A 16,852-nucleotide genomic window follows, 5' to 3' on the forward strand; every position below is an offset into this window, starting at 1 on the left:
GATCGCGCGACCCTGCCCGTGAGCAATCTCCCAACTCATCTCTGCGTGATATATTCATGATCTATGCCCGAGTAGTTCTCGTTAATACTACGTGGCGGCATTACTCGTGCTCCTACTCTTCGACTCCTCTGATTGGTCAGTTCTGTTATAGCTCGACCAATCGCAGGCGTCCTTGTCCGTAACCGTGATATTTTGAACCACCGTCAACTTCAGTTGTTCTCGCAAGACGCCTGGAGGAGTAAAGTAAGGTACGGGTAGGAAAACGGACCTCGTAAATGAGAAATATTGCTCCTCCAGGATACGAGGATCATTGAACTATTCTGCAGGTAATCTTTCGAGTTTCCTCGGATCTCCGGCTCGCGAAATTCAATCGAAGTTTCCTGAAAACCATGGGACGTTTCAACGAGTGTTTCTGTTTTGGAATTTCGTAATGGTGGCTTCCTCTACGACCTCGTGACTTTTTTTCTCTATTTTTCGTCGGATTGTATACGTTCCGGAGAAAGGGGACGAGGCAGAATCCGCGCATTAATGGTCGAAACGTTTGGCACGGATTTTCTTGGGTTTATTTTTTCCGAGACATAGTCGGCTCACCTTCCCGCGTTTTTTTCGTTAGCCATCGATGTCGGCAGCGTTTCGTTTTCCTTGGAAAGTCTCTGAGATTACTTCGGTTTACTGACAGAAACTCCCAATTATTTTCGAAAGGGTCGAGAGAGAAATATTGTTGCTTCGTTAATTGAAATTCGGTTGAGATGTTTCGCGCATATTTCGTAGGGAACTACTCACGTAAAATCTTGTTACTCCAAGAGCTCTTAGTTGGACTCAGGCCATTTTAAATTTCCTCCAAATAACATCTAATTTACTTCCACTTTATTGTCATATAATATTTTGAGGTTGAAATAGTAACGAAGTTTGTATCTTGTGAGTAAATTATTTTATTACTTTTGATTATATATTGTTTCTTTTTTTGGGGCTTTACCAAAGAATTTTAATTATGTGTCTTGCATATGAACTCTTGTTTTTTTCAGGAGCCATTGAGTGAGACACGGCCGAGTTACCATTTTTATTAAAATGGCACCTCCTAAAGTATTAAATGGGCAGAACAAACAGAATGTCAATACTATGGGCCTCCGTAAAGGAATTACTACACGGAGTCAGAATTCACTAGTCTCAAATACGTTGGCTAAACAGCCACTTGTTATAAAAGATCCTAGAATTAAACGGAAAGCTGATGCCTCTCCACTCAAAGAAAAAACTACTAAGAGATCGGCACTGGGAAATATTACTAATGTAAGCATATAGAATAGTTCCATGTACCATATTTTAGATAATTACAAAATAGTTTTCATGGACATTTCATTTATTTTATTTCATTAGGCTATTGGGAAATCATTTGGAGCACAACTTCATGAACCAAAAAAACTTGTAAAAAAAGCAATTGTTACACAAACTAAACCAATTGTACCGACAAGTTCATTGCGAACTCTTGAAAAGATTTTGGGAAAACCTGACAATGTAGTACCAGCTAAGCCAAAACCAGTACCTAAAGTGAAACCTGTTAAGAAAGATGATGAGAAAGCGGAAGTTCCTAGCAAAATTGTCAATGTTCGACGGAGTCTTGACTTAGAGAAATCAGAAGATGGCTCGCTTTATGTCAGTGCCTTAGAAGAAATTTCTACAGATAGTGGGAAGAAGACTACTCGAACTAACATTAATGTGGACGAAAATAAGGATGTAATTCCAGAAGTAAAGAAAGAACTAGCTGAAGAAAAGACACAAAGTCCTGCAACCACAGAGAAAGCAGAATCTATTGTGTTAAGACTGAATGCGGCACCGAAAAGACAGTTACCAGAAGGAGTTCAGTGGGACTTTGATGTGGAAAACTGGTTGGATCCTTATCAAGTCTCTCCATATGCAATGGACATTTTTAACTACCTTAAAGAAAGAGAAAGTCATTTCCCCATAGGTGATTACATAGAAAGACAGGTGTGCCTTTCAAGATGGATGAGGTCGTTGCTTGTTGACTGGATGGTTGAGGTCCAAGAGTCCTTTGAACTGAACCATGAGACTTTGTATCTAGCAGTAAAACTGGTTGATCTTTACTTGACCAAAGTTACCGTTGGAAAAGAAACGCTCCAGCTCTTGGGTGCAGCAAGTCTGTTTATTGCTAGCAAATTTGACGTAAGTATTTTATTACATTTATGTTAATTGTCACAAGAATTATGGAAGATTGAAAAACAACTTTTTTCACAGGAGAGAATACCACCAATGGTAGAAGACTTCTTGTACATATGTGATGGTGCATACACACAACGAGAATTAATTAGAATGGAAATGAATGTCCTGAAAATAGTTGACTTCGATCTTGGAATACCTCTTTCCTACAGGTTTCTTCGTCGATATGCCAGAGTCAGTATTAATTGAAGGAAAAGAATTACCAGTTTCAAAGATACAAGTATATCTAGTTGTAATTTAATTCATTCTCTCCTGTGAACAGTGTGCCAAACTGTCCATGCCAACATTAACTTTAGCCCGATACATTTTGGAGTACTCACTGATGGACTATGCAACAATAATGTACAGCGATAGTAAAATGGCAGCAGCTGCACTTCTCCTTGCACTGCAAATGAAAGATCTCGGAGGGTGGACTCCTACTTTGGAATATTATACTGGATACAAAGTAGACGATTTCAGAGATATTATGAATGTGTTGAATCAAGGACTGCATCGAAAACATAAAGAAGGCCTTGCAACGGTCCGCAATAAATATAGCCATAAGTAAGTAAATAAAAAGATCTAGCCAATTGAAGGAGTAATAATAGTAATCCAGAAATCTCTGCTACTACTAATATTGACTTCCTCCTCAACTTAATTCTGTTTCAGGATATACTTTGAAGTTGCAAAGGTGCCACTGAAAGATGTTTTAAATGTGTAGTTTAGTCTGCCTTAAGGGAGTACTACGATTCTAGACAGATACATGGCTGATTGTGCAGCAATGACTTTCTTTGGTACATTCCAAAGAGATTGAACAAAGAGAACCTCATTGGAATGCAGATCGAGGGCCTACTCCTCAGCATGTCATATTGAGGTAAAACTTAGACGTTCTATTTACCCCGAGGAAGTAATTTTTAGGGGTCAAAACAATCCCAAGTGCCCACTCATAGGCTATTCTATCGGTGAGGAAGAATTTGTCAGGAACAACTTACAGATACTATTTTTGTACACCTATTTATACATACTAATAGCTTCACAACTGACTCGACACTATCAGTATTTGTAAATTATTTTGATTTTCTTTATTGTTGAGAAATTTATTATAGCGCCACGCTTTTGTACTTGATAACGTTATTATGACCTCTCTCAGGACAGTCTTTTTTTAACGAATGTATTTTCAATCCCCTTTATTTTTAAGACTCTGACAGGCACTATCCATTGTTCATTCCCGTTACTTTAATAAATTAAATTGTAATATAAATTAAAATAATGTGGAGAATATATAGTGCCGATGGACCTGTCAATTGACTTTGACGAAATCAGAAGAAATACAAAAGCCATAACATATGGTGGACGTTGTATATTCCATGCTGCTGGCATGTCAAAAGTGTGGCGTATTGTTATGCATTATTATTACACTTTATTCAGACTGATAACAACGGTAAACATGACGTCGACCAGCGCAGGGATTTAATACTTATCAAAAGACAGACGAAATGTATCGGCAATATGTCTAGAATTTCTGAGATAGAAAATTTAATTGTGACGTTTTACGTGAATAATTATTTCGTTCCGATCAAGATTAAAGAATTTTCGTAGAATGTTTTAAGTAAGAGTAGACGGCGTATGGCATTGGCAGGAATGTATTAGGGAAAAATTGATTGATAGGGAATAGACAATAATTAAGAATACCAATTTTGAAGAAAAAGTAAATTGATCAAATTGCTCGTAGTGAAGTCTCATGTCTGACTGACGGAAATTTGCTCCGACCACAGAAAATTATTTTAACAGTTTAACGTTAGTATAGAATCAATTTGTAATTTAATTTGATTGTCGTTTGCACCAGTGTCCGCATGAAAGATCTGTGATATGTCGATATACAACAAAATCGTTGTCATCTTTAGAACCGCTGGTTTAATCAATTTAGTCTGTATAACTTCTTATAACCAGTGAACTACGAAAGGTCGAAAATTTAAACGCAATTACGCGTAACTCCGATGGATAAAATTTCACAGATATTGGATAGGAAGGAATACATTGAAAGGCATGCTTTTTGCACGTCCTAGTTATTACCAAGCAAAGCATTATTACATATGCATTAAAGAATTCAATGCTGGTTTGCAATTTGACTGACATGTAGTTAGGAGAAACAAGTCGATCCAATGAAATAAATTTGCTGACCCTAGGAAAACCAGACTGGTTTTAATTTCAATTGCTTCGGTGGATTTAATTGTATACATTGTCAAAAGAGAAATAACAAGGGATTCATTATGATAGTTTATATATTTTATAAGTAAGTTAAATTCGTATATGCGAAAGTGCAAGACCAATTTGCGAGTGTAGAAGCAATGTACATAAGTTGCTTTTAAAACCAGCATATTACTGCCAATAAGATGAATGTAAGAATGCATGTGCAGGCAAATGTGCCATTACGTAAATTACGCGGTGTAAATAATTGTTATTATAGTGTACTATTTTTTTACCATCAAATAAGTGTATTAGTGTCTACAAAGGTGTGTATGTGGATCATTATATCAATGAGATCTTAATTTAATTAATAAAATCATGGTATGACGATGTCGCCGCCCTCTAGATTTGCGGCAATTATAATGATACTATCGATCCTTCTACACTATTACTTATCATACTTTTTCTCGATTTCTTTTATTCTACAATTCCTTATGTATGCGTGATTCAGGCTATTTTTCGCATAGTCGGTGCAATAAAAAATGCTACAAGATAATTTACGTGGAAAATGTTTATTTGTAACAGTTTTTAAATACAAAAGTAATTTCATCCGTCGTTCGCATTGATGCGAGTTTGTGAAAAAACGTTTTTAAGACACGAGTTTCTACTATCTAGTTAGCCATTAGAAACTATTGAGTTAAAATCAATCATCACAATTTTTATCTGTCATCCTAATTTTGCGCATCTGAAGACTTACTACACTGTATACTTTAAAGATAAAAAGTTTTAATGAAATCGATATAGAATAAAAACACTTGAAATTAGCGAGGCAGAAATGAAAGCACGATAGAGAACTAATTTATATAGCAATAAATTTAAATAACGCATAATGACACGCAACAGGTACTCTATCCATTTTATAACATTACAACAATAAATTTGAATCAAATATTAAATAACGAAACCGTTTAAATTAAACAATATTTACAGTAGTGTACTGCTCTGTTTCTTGAGCATAATGTATCGAGCATATGAAGTTTCATTATTGACATAAAACTAGGTATATATACATAAATTGTCAAAAATTGAAGTCCTTACTCATTATGAACGAGAACAGGACGAGTAAAATGTACTAACAAAAACTAGCATTTCGTGATGCGCATACTGCCTTATCGATCATTTAACATCAAGGAATGTTAATTTTTCTTCGTTCGATGAACTCGTTTTGTTCATAAATCAATAATCTCTTAAGGTGTTTTACACAACAATCTTCTATGTAATACTCTTTGTCTGACTAATCGAAACCTTCCCTCAACATTGACTTTCATGCTAAGTGTATTATCGATAGAAGTAGTAATTATTTACACGTGCAACGATTTGATGAGGTGCGATACTCGCTAGCGCGTTTTGTTACTCAAAACGTAATTAAACCTTCCTAATAGTTTTTTGAATACCAGGGAAATGTTCAGTCGGCAAATTCTTGCGATCACTTATAAAGCATCTCGAATAGAATAAATAAAATAGTCCTGACCAGGACAGTGATGTTTTTACACCGTTCACTTCGATGGGCTTAATGTTTCAGTTCGTTCGGGAATAATTTAATTACCCGTGATCCTCGAATTAACTATGCGAAATAAATTGTCTTGACGTCAAGGCGACACTTCTCTTGATAAACGTCTGGCTTGTAGCCTTGTGCATCTGGGACATTCTGCTTTCGTTGAAATCTCTTTACATCCTATGTGAAAGCACGCACCGCACTGTTCACATCTAATTACTTTTAACAATTGCCAGGGGAATATGACGTCTTTGGAACCACACAGTTCACACACGAAACCTCTGGCTTGGCACAACTGCGAACAAGAGAATTGGGAAAAAAAATGTCCTCTTTCGAATCACTCGTGGCACTGGATAATTACTGTACTTAATTTTATTATTTCAATTAAGAAAGGGAGAGTCATTAAAATTTAGTTGCAATTTAGATGCTTACCTCACAATCTAACACGTGTGTTCGACAAGCTTGAACGATGTCTTGTAATCTCGCAGGTAACAAACCAGTCTTAACTTGGAACAAGTCCTGAATGGAGTAGACGTGGGGATCACTTAACATGTACTTTGGTTCCTTCTTTAGAGTCTCTTGAATGCTAAACCGCATAACACGTATTAATATTGCAAAATCTATCCACCTTTCTTGAGATGATAAAATAAGGATAAATACCTTGTGGCAAAGCGACAAGTTAACAAGAAGTCTTTAAGGAAAAATAACTGCGTACGTAATACTCTGGTACGTTCCAACTGCTTAACACGCCTGTACAGTAATGGATTCAAGTCTTGTACTTGAAACAGCGGATCTCCTGCCATCTGATCTAACAGTCTGTACGCAAAATTCGATACGGGGTACCTGCAACAATGCACGTTATTATCTCAGTTATTCATGCAAGAAATTACTTCAATCACTATATATACTGTTCCGATACAGTCGTTTGTTTTTGTGAAATAAGGAGAGAATAATACCTATTGAAGTCCCATTTAGATAGAACTTTGCCAGGGATTAACGCGACTTGATTGGTATGGCAACCAGTACAGAAATATCTTCCCAGATATTCGCAGTACCGGAATCGATTTGCGTACGCCACTGCAACTTTCATTCCACATCCGGCACATCTGTAATTCTGTTTTGCAATGAGTATCTTCCGCCTGTAAAACCATGAAAAGATCAAATGAGATTATTCAAAAGTACTGCCTTACTTAGATATCATTATTTGTAAAAGACTAACACTGGAGGTGGATGTGCGGTGAAAATAATTTGTGGTCTCGGAGGAGCCCATTCTAGTGTCCCACGCAATGAAATAGCTGATGAATTGTCTTTGGTTCCTACTTCATCCGGACTGACGGGCCAACTTTTCGGCAGTGGTAGTAGCTAAAAAGATATGAGTTTTAAACATTTATTTTGTTAATTCTTTAAACTCAGATCTGTATGTTCTTACTTGCTGCGGTGCGTCTTGTTCTGAAACGAGCCATTCTAATTCACTAGCTCTTGGTAGTTGCTTTTCGCTGAATTTGCTTATCAAGGACAGTGCTACTCCTTCTGCTGATATTATGCTATCTGTTAAATTTGAATCTCCTCCATGTTTCGGCGAAGCTTTATATATGTCTGCATTGGAGTATAATGATGCCATTGACATGGATATCCCTAAATATCGTAACAGTTTTTTTTTTAAATACCATAATTATCTTAAATATACTTGAGGAAAACATTACATCCCTTACCGGAATTTTTTAGTTGCATTAGGTTTTGAGTATCATCCATTTCCAAGTCATCGACATCGTCAGTAGAGATACTATCTGATGGCGTCTCAGGAGAAGTCGATAGAGGACTTATGCTTTGATCGGTTGTGGTTGCTGAGTAATAGAAGTAAAATTTTATCATCAATTCATGTCATCGATAAAAGACAAAAATGATTTTTTTCTTATCATCTTACTATCCGTCTTTCCATCGCTGAGTAGATCTCGAGTCCAAGTTCCTGCTCTGGACTTTTCTTCTTGTTTCTGACGACGACGTAGCCTTATTCTTTGTTTAAGATTATTTATTTCCTCGTCACTCTCTTCGACAGTTTCATCGACCAATCGTAGCTGTCGGTTGCACTTGATCTGAAATTTGTATGGTTCAGTCACCACTGTTTTTATATAAGTTCTTAATCTTTGATTATGTAAAATTCGCTGAATGCGAAATTAGATATTTTACTTAAAAAATGTTGACAGACGCAGATTTTAGACCAACCTGTTCGATGGCAGCTATCATTGCTTCGGAAATACTGAAATGAGCATTCTCTCTATCCAACTCAGCATTGGCGCGCGCGAATTGAGTCGACGAGAGGAAACTAGTCAGACTTTGGCCTTCTGTAGGACGTGGAAAATAACCAGTAGCCATTGGCTGCACGCTACTTCCACCATCTTCCATAAAACTCTTTTTCGGAGTGCGAATATCCTTCTGGCCTTCGATCTCCAGACCCCACAATCCTGTAAACTCAGGAGCAGATCCGGGCAGGAAGGACGTTTTTCTTTTCGTTTTTCGCTGTGTCTTTGCATCTACTGAGTCGTTTGTACGATCCTCTAATTTTATCGTAACGGGTTGCTGTGAAGAGTCCCTCAAGTTGTTTCTCATTGATTCTTCGTAATTTAATGTGTCAGAGCTTCCATCGCTTGATCTTTTCTCTGGTTTTGTTCGATTTTTCTCTTTTGTTTTACTCCTGCACTTCTTCAATAAACTCTTCTGCTTCGGCTTTACATGAACTATCGGAGTGGAACATTTAACGTCAGAATAATCCACCTTAATTACTTCTGAGAGTTTATAACTGTGTTGATCTTGATCGACGTTTTTACTCGTGATACTCGTCTTAATCGGTGTCGAAGGTAGCGTTGAACTCCCCTCTGGGATCATATTTTCTTTGCTTAATACTGGAAGGCTGTTCCACGTCTTTAACAATAATGAGTTTTCATCCTCTTTTACTGTAGAATCTGTGGCAGTTTTAAAGCTATTATTCTCTAAATTATTGTTCAACAATACTGATGCCTCATCCCCTTTGTGCGCTTGACTTTTAAAAGATTCCTTGTTACACACATCTCGAATCATGGCTGTACTATCTTCGCTGCTCACTTGTTGTCTCATGACAGTCAAATTTATTGGATAAGATGAAGAACGTCGGTGCCTCTTTGGACTGTTTTTATTAAAGCACCAGTTTGGTAGGAACTAGAAATGATTCATGCATTATGAGAAATGGTATGCAAAGAAATATCAATAAACTGAAGAAATATGTTTTCTCTTAGTTAATACATTACCAAAGTCGGATCTATTTCTGTGAGAAACACAGGTTGATTTCTTTCAACTGCTCTCAAACAGATGAGGGTAGCTTCGGCTAAGTTTTCTTGACACAAGAATGCCCACGGTTCCAAACAGGAAAGTAAATGTTCTTTGTCAGACAAAAGCCATGATAATTTTTGAGATAATGTATGATTCTCGAGACTGTAAAAAGTTCCCATTTAGTAGCTACTGGCTTACAGTTCATATCGTAATAACAACATAGAATTAAAGATTTTAAACTTCTGCAGTCTGAGATGTTCCTTAAATTTATGGTGGCTTCCGGGAGTGTCCCGTGTCCATTGCTGCCGGGGGGTCGACATTTCGCAAACATTGCAGTTCGCTTCATCAGAGCAGACGCTAATGAAATGTGATCCTGTAACGTTTGCGAAACGTAAGCCCCCTGGTGACAATGGACATGGGTCAGTCCCAGAAGTCACCACAAATTTAAGGAACAACATAGAAGTAATACCTTTTATACAGCCATAACATGTCTTTATGAGATGCTATCCTTGAGGGTAAATTAGCGAGGTAATCGTCACTTTCTTGAACCGATGGAGAGGTAGCCAAGGATGGTTGGAGCCAATTTAATCCTTGAATGAAAACCCAGCAATCTGGTTCCCCCTAATGCATGTTAAAATATAATATCCTCTGGCCATAATTCAAGTAAATCAATGATTTAACCTACCGTGGGGTCAAACACGCGACAACCATGTTTGAATATCTGTTCCATTATACTGTGAAGTCGATTAAGACCACCGTAAACGTTCCAAACATTGGAAACGCCATTCAGCAGCAGACCTTCTACAGTCGACCGAAGACACTGTAGAAGCTGCCATTGCTCCTTCACTTTAACGTCTTCGCTCATTGTGTCAGATGCAGCGAAAATCAGCAAGTTGTTATCAGAGTGTCCTTGGACATCCTGAGAATCGAAATAGAATCAGTAATAATGTAAATGAAACTATACTTTGAACAAAGCACGTGTAGGCTCCCGTATAGTTATGGAGACGTTAACGTAATGTTTATGCAACGAGTCCTTTTGCCTTGACACGTATTAAAACTATATTAAACTGCGCTACAATTACATGCGCTTGGCGCCAGACTGTGACCTATCTCTATCCATGTCATGTCAACGGAGCATTGTTCGATTTTTTAGCGATGCTGAACTTTGACACATTGCAGTGATTCACCTTTGTTTACAATAGATCATTTCAACTAGGAGGAGAACTCTCAAGTCTATTTGTATCATCTTTCGAACACCTGACCGGGTTGATTCATTTGACATTTTCGCTCATTTTCGTGAATGGGAAAGATAAGGAAGATGAGCTGATAAATTGATTTTGGAGCAATTTAAATGATTCGGTCCGGTGCTGCCACTAAGACAGTTCTTAGAAAAGTAAAAAGTATACTTAATTCTGTACGAGTTACTTAGATGGCGCTGACATTTCACAGAATTTTCAGCGCCATCTAAAGTACGTCAGAGCACTATAGAAACATCTTCACCTGTTGGTATTGGCCGATGGATTGTAAAGAACAAAATTTGATCAAAAATAAAATCTTATTACAATATGCATTTTGTTTAATAATATTTTTACAGCATATACATGTATACACTAATTTTGTACAGATTTTAAAGAGTTTATTTATACCATTTCTGATCAAGATCATACCTCCTTCCTTTCCAAGTGAAATGCGTTGGGCCATGCCTTTCTCCCTTTTCAAATGTAAAAAATGAACTGAATTCAATAGCAAGTTTGGATGTCACAAGTCCAGCACCTCCAGCAACTTCTGGTGCGGGATGATAGACCCTTCCAGAATTAATGTTCATGTAGATTTTGTTCGGCTCAAAGGGCACCTAAGACAGTTAATGCATGGTTCTCTTCATAGATTAAAAAACATGTTATTGACAAGGCTTACAAACCGTTAATAAATCATCTGCATGAGCATAACTAAAAAGGTGCTCAATGTCTCCACTTTTTACATTATGTCGCTCAATGATATGTGTAAACACTATTGGAAGATCATCGCATCGAACAAAATTCCTTTCACGACCGCAAAGGGATATGTAAGGAAATTCTTTGTACCGCTCTAAGTTATTTGTCCTAAGTCTTTTGAAAAAGAATGCTAAGAACTTCTTATCTGAAATGAGGATTGACTTGTATTAGAGACAATATCTTTCAGAGGCATGACGAGTTATATCCATAAAATAATGATATACCTTTGAAACAAGATGTAAAATTCTTCATACGAGAATCATCAAGGAATAACTATAAATATAATAGTTATGCTGTTACATTATATTCGTTATACCTTGATATATTTATTATGTAGTTATCGCACGTACCATTCCTTGATGATCGATGTAATAAAAATATTCTCTTACGCGGGGCTCTGGGCACTGTCCCTGTATATATGTCGCATAATTTCGACTATTGCGACTATTACTTGAATATAGTAAAGATTCGCATTGTTTTAGTAATTGGATGTTGTAACGCAGTAGATTTCCCATCGTACTCAACATACTGCATTAACAAAATGTTCTAATGGAAATTAATTAAAAATAAAAGGTACGTGATACAGTCATTAACTGATAAGGTCATCTAAAGATTGGGAGTAACTTTTTCAAATCTAATAATTCCTACAAAACAGCTGAGTTGACCTTGTAATTTGTCTCTGACTGCTACATAACCTAAAAATGGTATCCTTGCAACGTAATTCTCTTCTTAACCAGTTAGAACATTTCACATTTCATAAATATAAATTAATTGAGAAAACAATGAGTAGAGGAACAAAATATTTTAACATTGAAGCAGCTGTTCATTAAAGTTTTCCATTAAAAAAGAATATACGTAGTTCATAATGGAGGAACCATGTGATGTACAAAAGCGATAAAGCGACTAAACTTTCAGGAAGTTCCACTGGGAGGCAGCATAAGTCCTTTCATTCCACCAGTCAACTAGGTGCTCCACAACTTATTAATTAAAACCAATACGATGAAAAGTAAGTCAGTGCTTTTTATTTATATTTATCAGAATGATCTTAATTACTTTTTAGATTTCTTTTCTTTAGCCACTTTAGTTACATCGTCAGGGTTTTCAGCAGCATCTTTAACACGTTTTGCTCGTATTCCTACTAATCTTGCATCGGCTCTTGCTTTGCGAAGAGTGATATAAGCAGAGAATTTCTTCTCTTCATCAGTAATTACACGTGCCTTTGCCTTAATAGGTGCTTGATGACGCACGGGCATAACATCACCCTTATGCTGAGTGGCCAATCCGCATTCTTCTTCACTGGCTTCACCCGTCTTCACCTATTTAAAGAGATGAAAACAATAAATATAAAGTAACTTCCAATGTACACGATAGTTTATTTTATTTAATGAGGTAACGTACCTTCTTCTTGTTAAGTGGGAAAAGAATTAGTTTTGCTCTGTACTCTCTCAGACGTTGAGCATTAGTCTGTAACAACTCTACAGACTTGTTGCGCCTCCTAGGATCAACGGCAATTCCAATTGTACTAGCAAATCTCTTGTTCAACCCACTTGCTTTCAATTCATCCAAAGTGAATCCTTTACCTGCCCTAACTTTTGAGTGGTAGCGGAATGTCGGGCAGTGAACAATAGGTCGCAGTAAATGTACAGGCCTAAAGTAGAAGCAGTCTTTGGTTAGCGATACAATTCCAATTATGGGTAATCATTGATCGAAACTGTTTAATTTCAAACCTTGGGGCAACTGCACGTGCTTTCTTGACACGGTTTTGTTTCCTGCGATACTTGCGGGCTGGCTGGTTGAACCATGTCTTGACAAATCGCTGCCAGTCCTTATGGAAGTGCCCATTCGGGATCATGTTATTACGCTTCCCCATGGTGGCTGAAAATGACATAAAAAGTTGTGACACTAGCGATTACGTTCTTAACGAATCAATTAACATTTCGCAACGTTCTCTATAATGTTATATCCGGGCCTAACTGTTACAATTATGACCCAAACTCCATTTTTGTAGAATCGGGTTCAAAACCTAACCCTCTTTTGGTATGGGTACAAATTCTGTCACTGTGATTAATCACTTCCATCATACGTGACACATTCGAAGAAAAGTGAGAGGCTCTTTATTTATTTCTTTGCAAAATTGCAAAATGCAAGATTGCAAAGATATCGATGGATTACGAACCTGCCGAAAACCTCTCGGTGTCACTCTTTAATACGCGCCGCGAAAGGCAGCTAGAAAGGGGGAAACCGTTGAGCCGCAGCCACGAGATAAAAAAAGAATAGATAGTCCAACGACTAAGTCAAATTAGGAGATTGTTCATGCGACATGAGCTACCATCTATAAGAATCATATCCACATTCTACCATTGCGCCATTTTATGCTATCAGCAGAAGATGCTATCAGATAGCAACTTACCTGCATTTTATTAATAGTAGATAATACGAACTCACGTATAAAATCTCGTATAAAAATGCAAATCGAGTCATCTCGCTCTACTGTCTATCCCTATCCACTCTTTTAATATTAATAATTTTGCTTATAATTAATACATTAATGGCCTATTATTTGGAAGGTACTTTACAGTAAGAATGTATTTTTTTTAAACTATTCATTTTCATTAACAATTAATTTTCAATGGAAGCCAGTAAATAATAAATATTCGTAGACAATGAGAAACATTGTGAAAAATGTGACTGGCTCTACATTTTAACAATCAATATAGTCATATGACTCATAAACGTACCGGACGCTTACATCGACGCCGATTACAAGTTAATTATATAACAATATAAATAGATTACAAAGGTTAATGAAAGTGCGAGTCAACTTTCGTGGAACTAACGATGAACGTTTCAATGCTCTAGAAAGGTATCTCTGTAATCGAGTATAATATAAAATACTGATTTGTATAAGAATACCAAATAATTAATATCTTGTATTAAATGTTTCAATGCGCGTTTTGTTTTCCAAGAGAAGCTTTGTTAAGTATTACTTCTCAATATAACATGATAGCACGCATCATATGTTTTTTTTTTATATTTTGAAGGACATGGACTGGCAAGTCGATGACCGAACAAATATAAATACGTTTAAGTTATATGTCCTGCCTACTCAATAAATAGAATAAATACAGTAACCATGTATATTGATCGATTACTAACATGGACATTTTGCACATTTTCCTGCGTTATGAAATAATTTCAACAATTATTTGTATCATCCTCTTTCCTGAGCTGGAAAGAAATTCAAAGATAACTTAAAAATCCGTGATGGAAGTTCCTCTGCTCGTATAGTCCAATTTGTTAGTAATAATCAGAGTTCCCTTAACGTCGGATTCAATCTGTCTAATGACGATGTCTAATTTGACGGATTTCCCAAGTGAACTCTCGGAAAGTGAAGAGTACAAGCAGGCACAGGTGATTTCGATATTCAAAGTCCCTTGATTGTTTTCAAAGGGCAAAATCACTCTTAGGTGCCTATCGATACCATGCACATACAGAAAGACTCCATATTTCGTCAGATTTAATTGTTTCATCGACCGAACGTATCCCATGGGCGTGAAGGAGAGTTTCAGCTTGTCTTGGAAGAGTATGACCTTCACCATAAACAGCTGATCGTAGCATGACAAGCAAACCTGCAAAGCAAAGGGATTAGTTTATCCATGTGTTCAACGTTTCTTTGAAAATATATCCTGCATCCCTTAAATTAAACATGAATTATACAAAATTCATGAAATAACTCGTGAAAATATTTACCGTGTAGAGGCGCCCTTCCCTAGCTCGAGCGATTTCGCAAAAACTAGCGATTTCCACAGTAATTCCGTAGTTAATAAGTGGTATTAATCCATGAGCCTTCTTCAGATGGGCTTCTATTGTAACTACAGTTCCATACCAGCCGCAAACTTTTCTTCCTGCTGGACAACTGATAGTGGCGAAACTACAGGTCGACTCATGTCGTGCTCTGCTGTCCCGATTCACGATAACTTTGCATCCTGACCTGAACAAGACGAAATCCTCGAGTTGAACCTTCATCGCGTTTTCTTTGCGACGCTAAGTCTTTAGTATGTATTTTTTAACACGTGCTATTAATTGTTACCGAGAGTTGCGGCAAGGCAGATGCATTTTATCAAGCAGCCTCTCCATGGCTCGGTTCCTCGTCGTGGATAGGATCGACCTGCAAAATGCGCAGGATGGCAGCTTCGAGGCACAAAAATTGCAAATCATATTAGAGCATAAAGTGCAGGCCTGCACTTCTCGACCCTGAAGCGGTTCCATGCACACTCCACATTCTGTCAAAGTCATCAAAGTAGTGCAGTTTGTGCATGTGCATGCCGAGTCTGTAGAACACCCAGCATCGAAATCGTCGTCTAGAAGACAGAAAGAAAAACATTTAAGAAATATCAAATGCCGTATTTCTTTCCAAAAAGAAAAAGAAAAAAAGAAAAAGAAAAAAGAAACACATTTATGACAGAAATTTCGAAATTGCACAATTGGATTGACATAAGTGTATGCGGTTTTTTTTTCGTTAGAAAGAATTCTTTTATTTTCGTAGCTTTATATGTGGCATACCTTCACAAGCGATATTGGTATAACATCCAGAAATGTTTTCTGTGCTGGACATGTTCGAGGACTTTGAGAATTTGATTGGTCGCGGGAGCTCACGTGGGTCCTCGCTCTGCATTCTGATTGGCTCATTTGTCGAGGACGTCATACTTCCTTTGATACTTGCGTGGATTGAGTTTCTCCTCCCGAATAATCGCTGACTCTGAATAATAGGAATAACAAAATTCGCAATTGTATATTTAGAATGTGTCGCAAAGATATTCGTACTTACCCATTGCTGCAAAACATTTAGCATTATCCACTTATTAAGCGTTTACAAAATCGAGGGTTTATGGGGAGTTGTGTAAAATACTTCTACAATATTTCCACAAGGATCTGCAATATTATTAAGGAAATTTAGGAATCTTTCAAGAGGATCAATTTAGTCGTTCACTTTTTCACGTAGGCACTGTTCACGTCGGCTGTTGTGACATATACTGAGCAGTACTGAGCAAGGAAGAAGGTACGAAGTCTTACTTTTGTGCAGTTTAACAGAATGAGTCACTTTTAATACGGATCCACAGGATACTAGAAGATATCGGAACTCGTTTTAAAATTCGGCAGTGATTCATTCGTAGCTTCTGTTGACTAGGAATCGTAGGTTGACCCTGGTTATTTATCAGGGGTTCAGATTCCTCGGGAGTCTCCTTTGTTGATCAACAACGGGTGATTTCGTGTCTGTCAACGGGCTCGCTACTGTAAAACTAAGAATAAAGTTATAATTTTAGTCAGTTGAACCTTAAATATATCTCACGTTAATACTGGGTATCATTTGGTGACCAATGATAAGTAAGTCGGTATCGGATACCGGGATTATCTAAGGAAATATGCGTTTTAAACTACAATTTCGGTCGTGATCTTCTTTTGAATTGTTCGCGGCTCAAGCTGCTCGCTCATTGGTCGGCGCGGATTTGGAATCGACCAATCAAGACGCTGGAATGTCCCGTCATGGTAGCCATACTCCCACTTCGTATTTACGTCGGTAAGTATGCAACGTATGCAATGCACT

The 16,852-nt window shown here is 37.2% G+C and overlaps 5 protein-coding genes across 10 annotated transcripts; 1 reads left to right on the forward strand and 4 right to left on the reverse strand.

The window, feature by feature from the left end:
• Positions 1–178: 178 nt before the first annotated feature.
• On the forward strand, positions 179–4,803 carry LOC105702966 (G2/mitotic-specific cyclin-B3). Of its 2 annotated transcripts, none has more exons than XM_012430968.1 (6): positions 179–326; positions 1,026–1,287; positions 1,375–2,178; positions 2,251–2,406; positions 2,495–2,775; positions 2,881–4,803. In XM_012430968.1, the coding sequence occupies exons 2-6, from the start codon at positions 1,069–1,071 to the stop codon at positions 2,930–2,932; spliced, it is 1,512 nt and encodes a 503-aa protein (XP_012286391.1). In that variant the 5' UTR covers positions 179–326; positions 1,026–1,068; the 3' UTR covers positions 2,933–4,803. The 2 variants fall into 2 exon arrangements, with proteins under 2 accessions (XP_012286391.1, XP_012286392.1); XM_012430969.2 differs by lacking the exon at positions 179–326 and adding an exon at positions 452–918.
• Positions 4,804–4,954: 151 nt separating this feature from the next.
• Positions 4,955–10,533, reverse strand: LOC105702964 (run domain Beclin-1-interacting and cysteine-rich domain-containing protein). 5 transcript variants are annotated; one of them, XM_012430966.2, is made up of 13 exons: positions 10,444–10,533; positions 9,942–10,175; positions 9,726–9,877; positions 9,235–9,418; positions 8,177–9,145; positions 7,878–8,046; positions 7,666–7,797; positions 7,383–7,549; positions 7,173–7,315; positions 6,910–7,092; positions 6,614–6,796; positions 6,386–6,539; positions 4,955–6,248 (listed from the first exon to the last, which is right to left on the reverse strand). In XM_012430966.2, exons 2-13 carry the CDS (start codon positions 10,119–10,121, stop codon positions 6,048–6,050), a joined length of 2,817 nt encoding a protein of 938 aa, XP_012286389.1. In that variant the 5' UTR covers positions 10,122–10,175; positions 10,444–10,533; the 3' UTR covers positions 4,955–6,047. The 5 variants fall into 5 exon arrangements, with proteins under 5 accessions (XP_012286389.1, XP_012286386.1, XP_012286388.1 ...); XM_012430963.2 differs by having other exon boundaries at positions 7,383–7,588; XM_012430965.2 differs by having other exon boundaries at positions 7,383–7,588; positions 10,339–10,526.
• Positions 10,534–10,814: 281 nt separating this feature from the next.
• On the reverse strand, positions 10,815–12,156 carry LOC105702962 (UPF0598 protein CG30010). The gene is made up of 4 exons (XM_012430961.1): positions 11,598–12,156; positions 11,472–11,520; positions 11,175–11,392; positions 10,815–11,108 (listed from the first exon to the last, which is right to left on the reverse strand). The coding sequence occupies exons 1-4, from the start codon at positions 11,772–11,774 to the stop codon at positions 10,893–10,895; spliced, it is 660 nt and encodes a 219-aa protein (XP_012286384.1). The 5' UTR covers positions 11,775–12,156; the 3' UTR covers positions 10,815–10,892.
• An 86-nt stretch (positions 12,157–12,242) lies between these two features.
• Positions 12,243–13,569, reverse strand: LOC105702961 (60S ribosomal protein L13). Its single transcript, XM_012430960.1, has 4 exons — positions 13,424–13,569; positions 12,975–13,122; positions 12,646–12,895; positions 12,243–12,563 (listed from the first exon to the last, which is right to left on the reverse strand). The coding sequence occupies exons 2-4, from the start codon at positions 13,115–13,117 to the stop codon at positions 12,297–12,299; spliced, it is 660 nt and encodes a 219-aa protein (XP_012286383.1). The 5' UTR covers positions 13,118–13,122; positions 13,424–13,569; the 3' UTR covers positions 12,243–12,296.
• An 801-nt stretch (positions 13,570–14,370) lies between these two features.
• LOC105702960 (E3 ubiquitin-protein ligase sina) lies at positions 14,371–16,822 on the reverse strand. Its single transcript, XM_012430959.2, has 6 exons — positions 16,321–16,822; positions 16,076–16,179; positions 15,811–16,006; positions 15,338–15,608; positions 14,998–15,238; positions 14,371–14,876 (listed from the first exon to the last, which is right to left on the reverse strand). The coding sequence occupies exons 2-6, from the start codon at positions 16,097–16,099 to the stop codon at positions 14,499–14,501; spliced, it is 1,110 nt and encodes a 369-aa protein (XP_012286382.1). The 5' UTR covers positions 16,100–16,179; positions 16,321–16,822; the 3' UTR covers positions 14,371–14,498.
• Between the last annotated feature and the right edge of the window lie 30 nt (positions 16,823–16,852).

This window comes from Orussus abietinus, unplaced genomic scaffold (assembly GCF_000612105.2).
Source record: "Orussus abietinus isolate OABI.00-Male unplaced genomic scaffold, Oabi_2.0 scaffold491, whole genome shotgun sequence".
Taxonomy (NCBI): Eukaryota; Metazoa; Arthropoda; class Insecta; order Hymenoptera; family Orussidae; genus Orussus; species Orussus abietinus.

Excerpts from the sequence above, each read along its gene's own strand:
- LOC105702962 (XM_012430961.1), bottom strand. The coding sequence starts at position 11,774 with ATGTTGAGTACGATGGGAAATCTACTGCGTTACAACATCCAATTACTA. Across the intron at positions 11,393-11,471 it reads TTTTACATCTTGTTTCAAAG|ATAAGAAGTTCTTAGCATTC; the intron begins GTATATCATTAT and ends TCCTCATTTCAG. Across the intron at positions 11,109-11,174 it reads ATGCAGATGATTTATTAACG|GTGCCCTTTGAGCCGAACAA; the intron begins GTTTGTAAGCCT and ends TAACTGTCTTAG.
- LOC105702961 (XM_012430960.1), bottom strand. The coding sequence starts at position 13,117 with ATGGGGAAGCGTAATAACATGATCCCGAATGGGCACTTCCATAAGGAC. Across the intron at positions 12,896-12,974 it reads GCACGTGCAGTTGCCCCAAG|GCCTGTACATTTACTGCGAC; the intron begins GTTTGAAATTAA and ends CTTCTACTTTAG. Across the intron at positions 12,564-12,645 it reads TCCCACTTAACAAGAAGAAG|GTGAAGACGGGTGAAGCCAG; the intron begins GTACGTTACCTC and ends CTCTTTAAATAG.
- LOC105702964 (XM_012430963.2), bottom strand. The coding sequence starts at position 10,121 with ATGAGCGAAGACGTTAAAGTGAAGGAGCAATGGCAGCTTCTACAGTGT. Across the intron at positions 9,146-9,234 it reads CAGAAATAGATCCGACTTTG|TTCCTACCAAACTGGTGCTT; the intron begins GTAATGTATTAA and ends AATCATTTCTAG. Across the intron at positions 7,589-7,665 it reads AATGCAACTAAAAAATTCCG|GGATATCCATGTCAATGGCA; the intron begins GTAAGGGATGTA and ends TACGATATTTAG.
- LOC105702960 (XM_012430959.2), bottom strand. The coding sequence starts at position 16,099 with ATGCTAAATGTTTTGCAGCAATGG. Across the intron at positions 16,007-16,075 it reads TAAATGTTTTGCAGCAATGG|AGTCAGCGATTATTCGGGAG; the intron begins GTAAGTACGAAT and ends CCTATTATTCAG. Across the intron at positions 14,877-14,997 it reads GGGAAGGGCGCCTCTACACG|GTTTGCTTGTCATGCTACGA; the intron begins GTAAATATTTTC and ends TTTGCTTTGCAG.
- LOC105702966 (XM_012430968.1), top strand. The coding sequence starts at position 1,069 with ATGGCACCTCCTAAAGTATTAAATGGGCAGAACAAACAGAATGTCAAT. Across the intron at positions 1,288-1,374 it reads CACTGGGAAATATTACTAAT|GCTATTGGGAAATCATTTGG; the intron begins GTAAGCATATAG and ends TTATTTCATTAG. Across the intron at positions 2,776-2,880 it reads CGCAATAAATATAGCCATAA|GATATACTTTGAAGTTGCAA; the intron begins GTAAGTAAATAA and ends ATTCTGTTTCAG.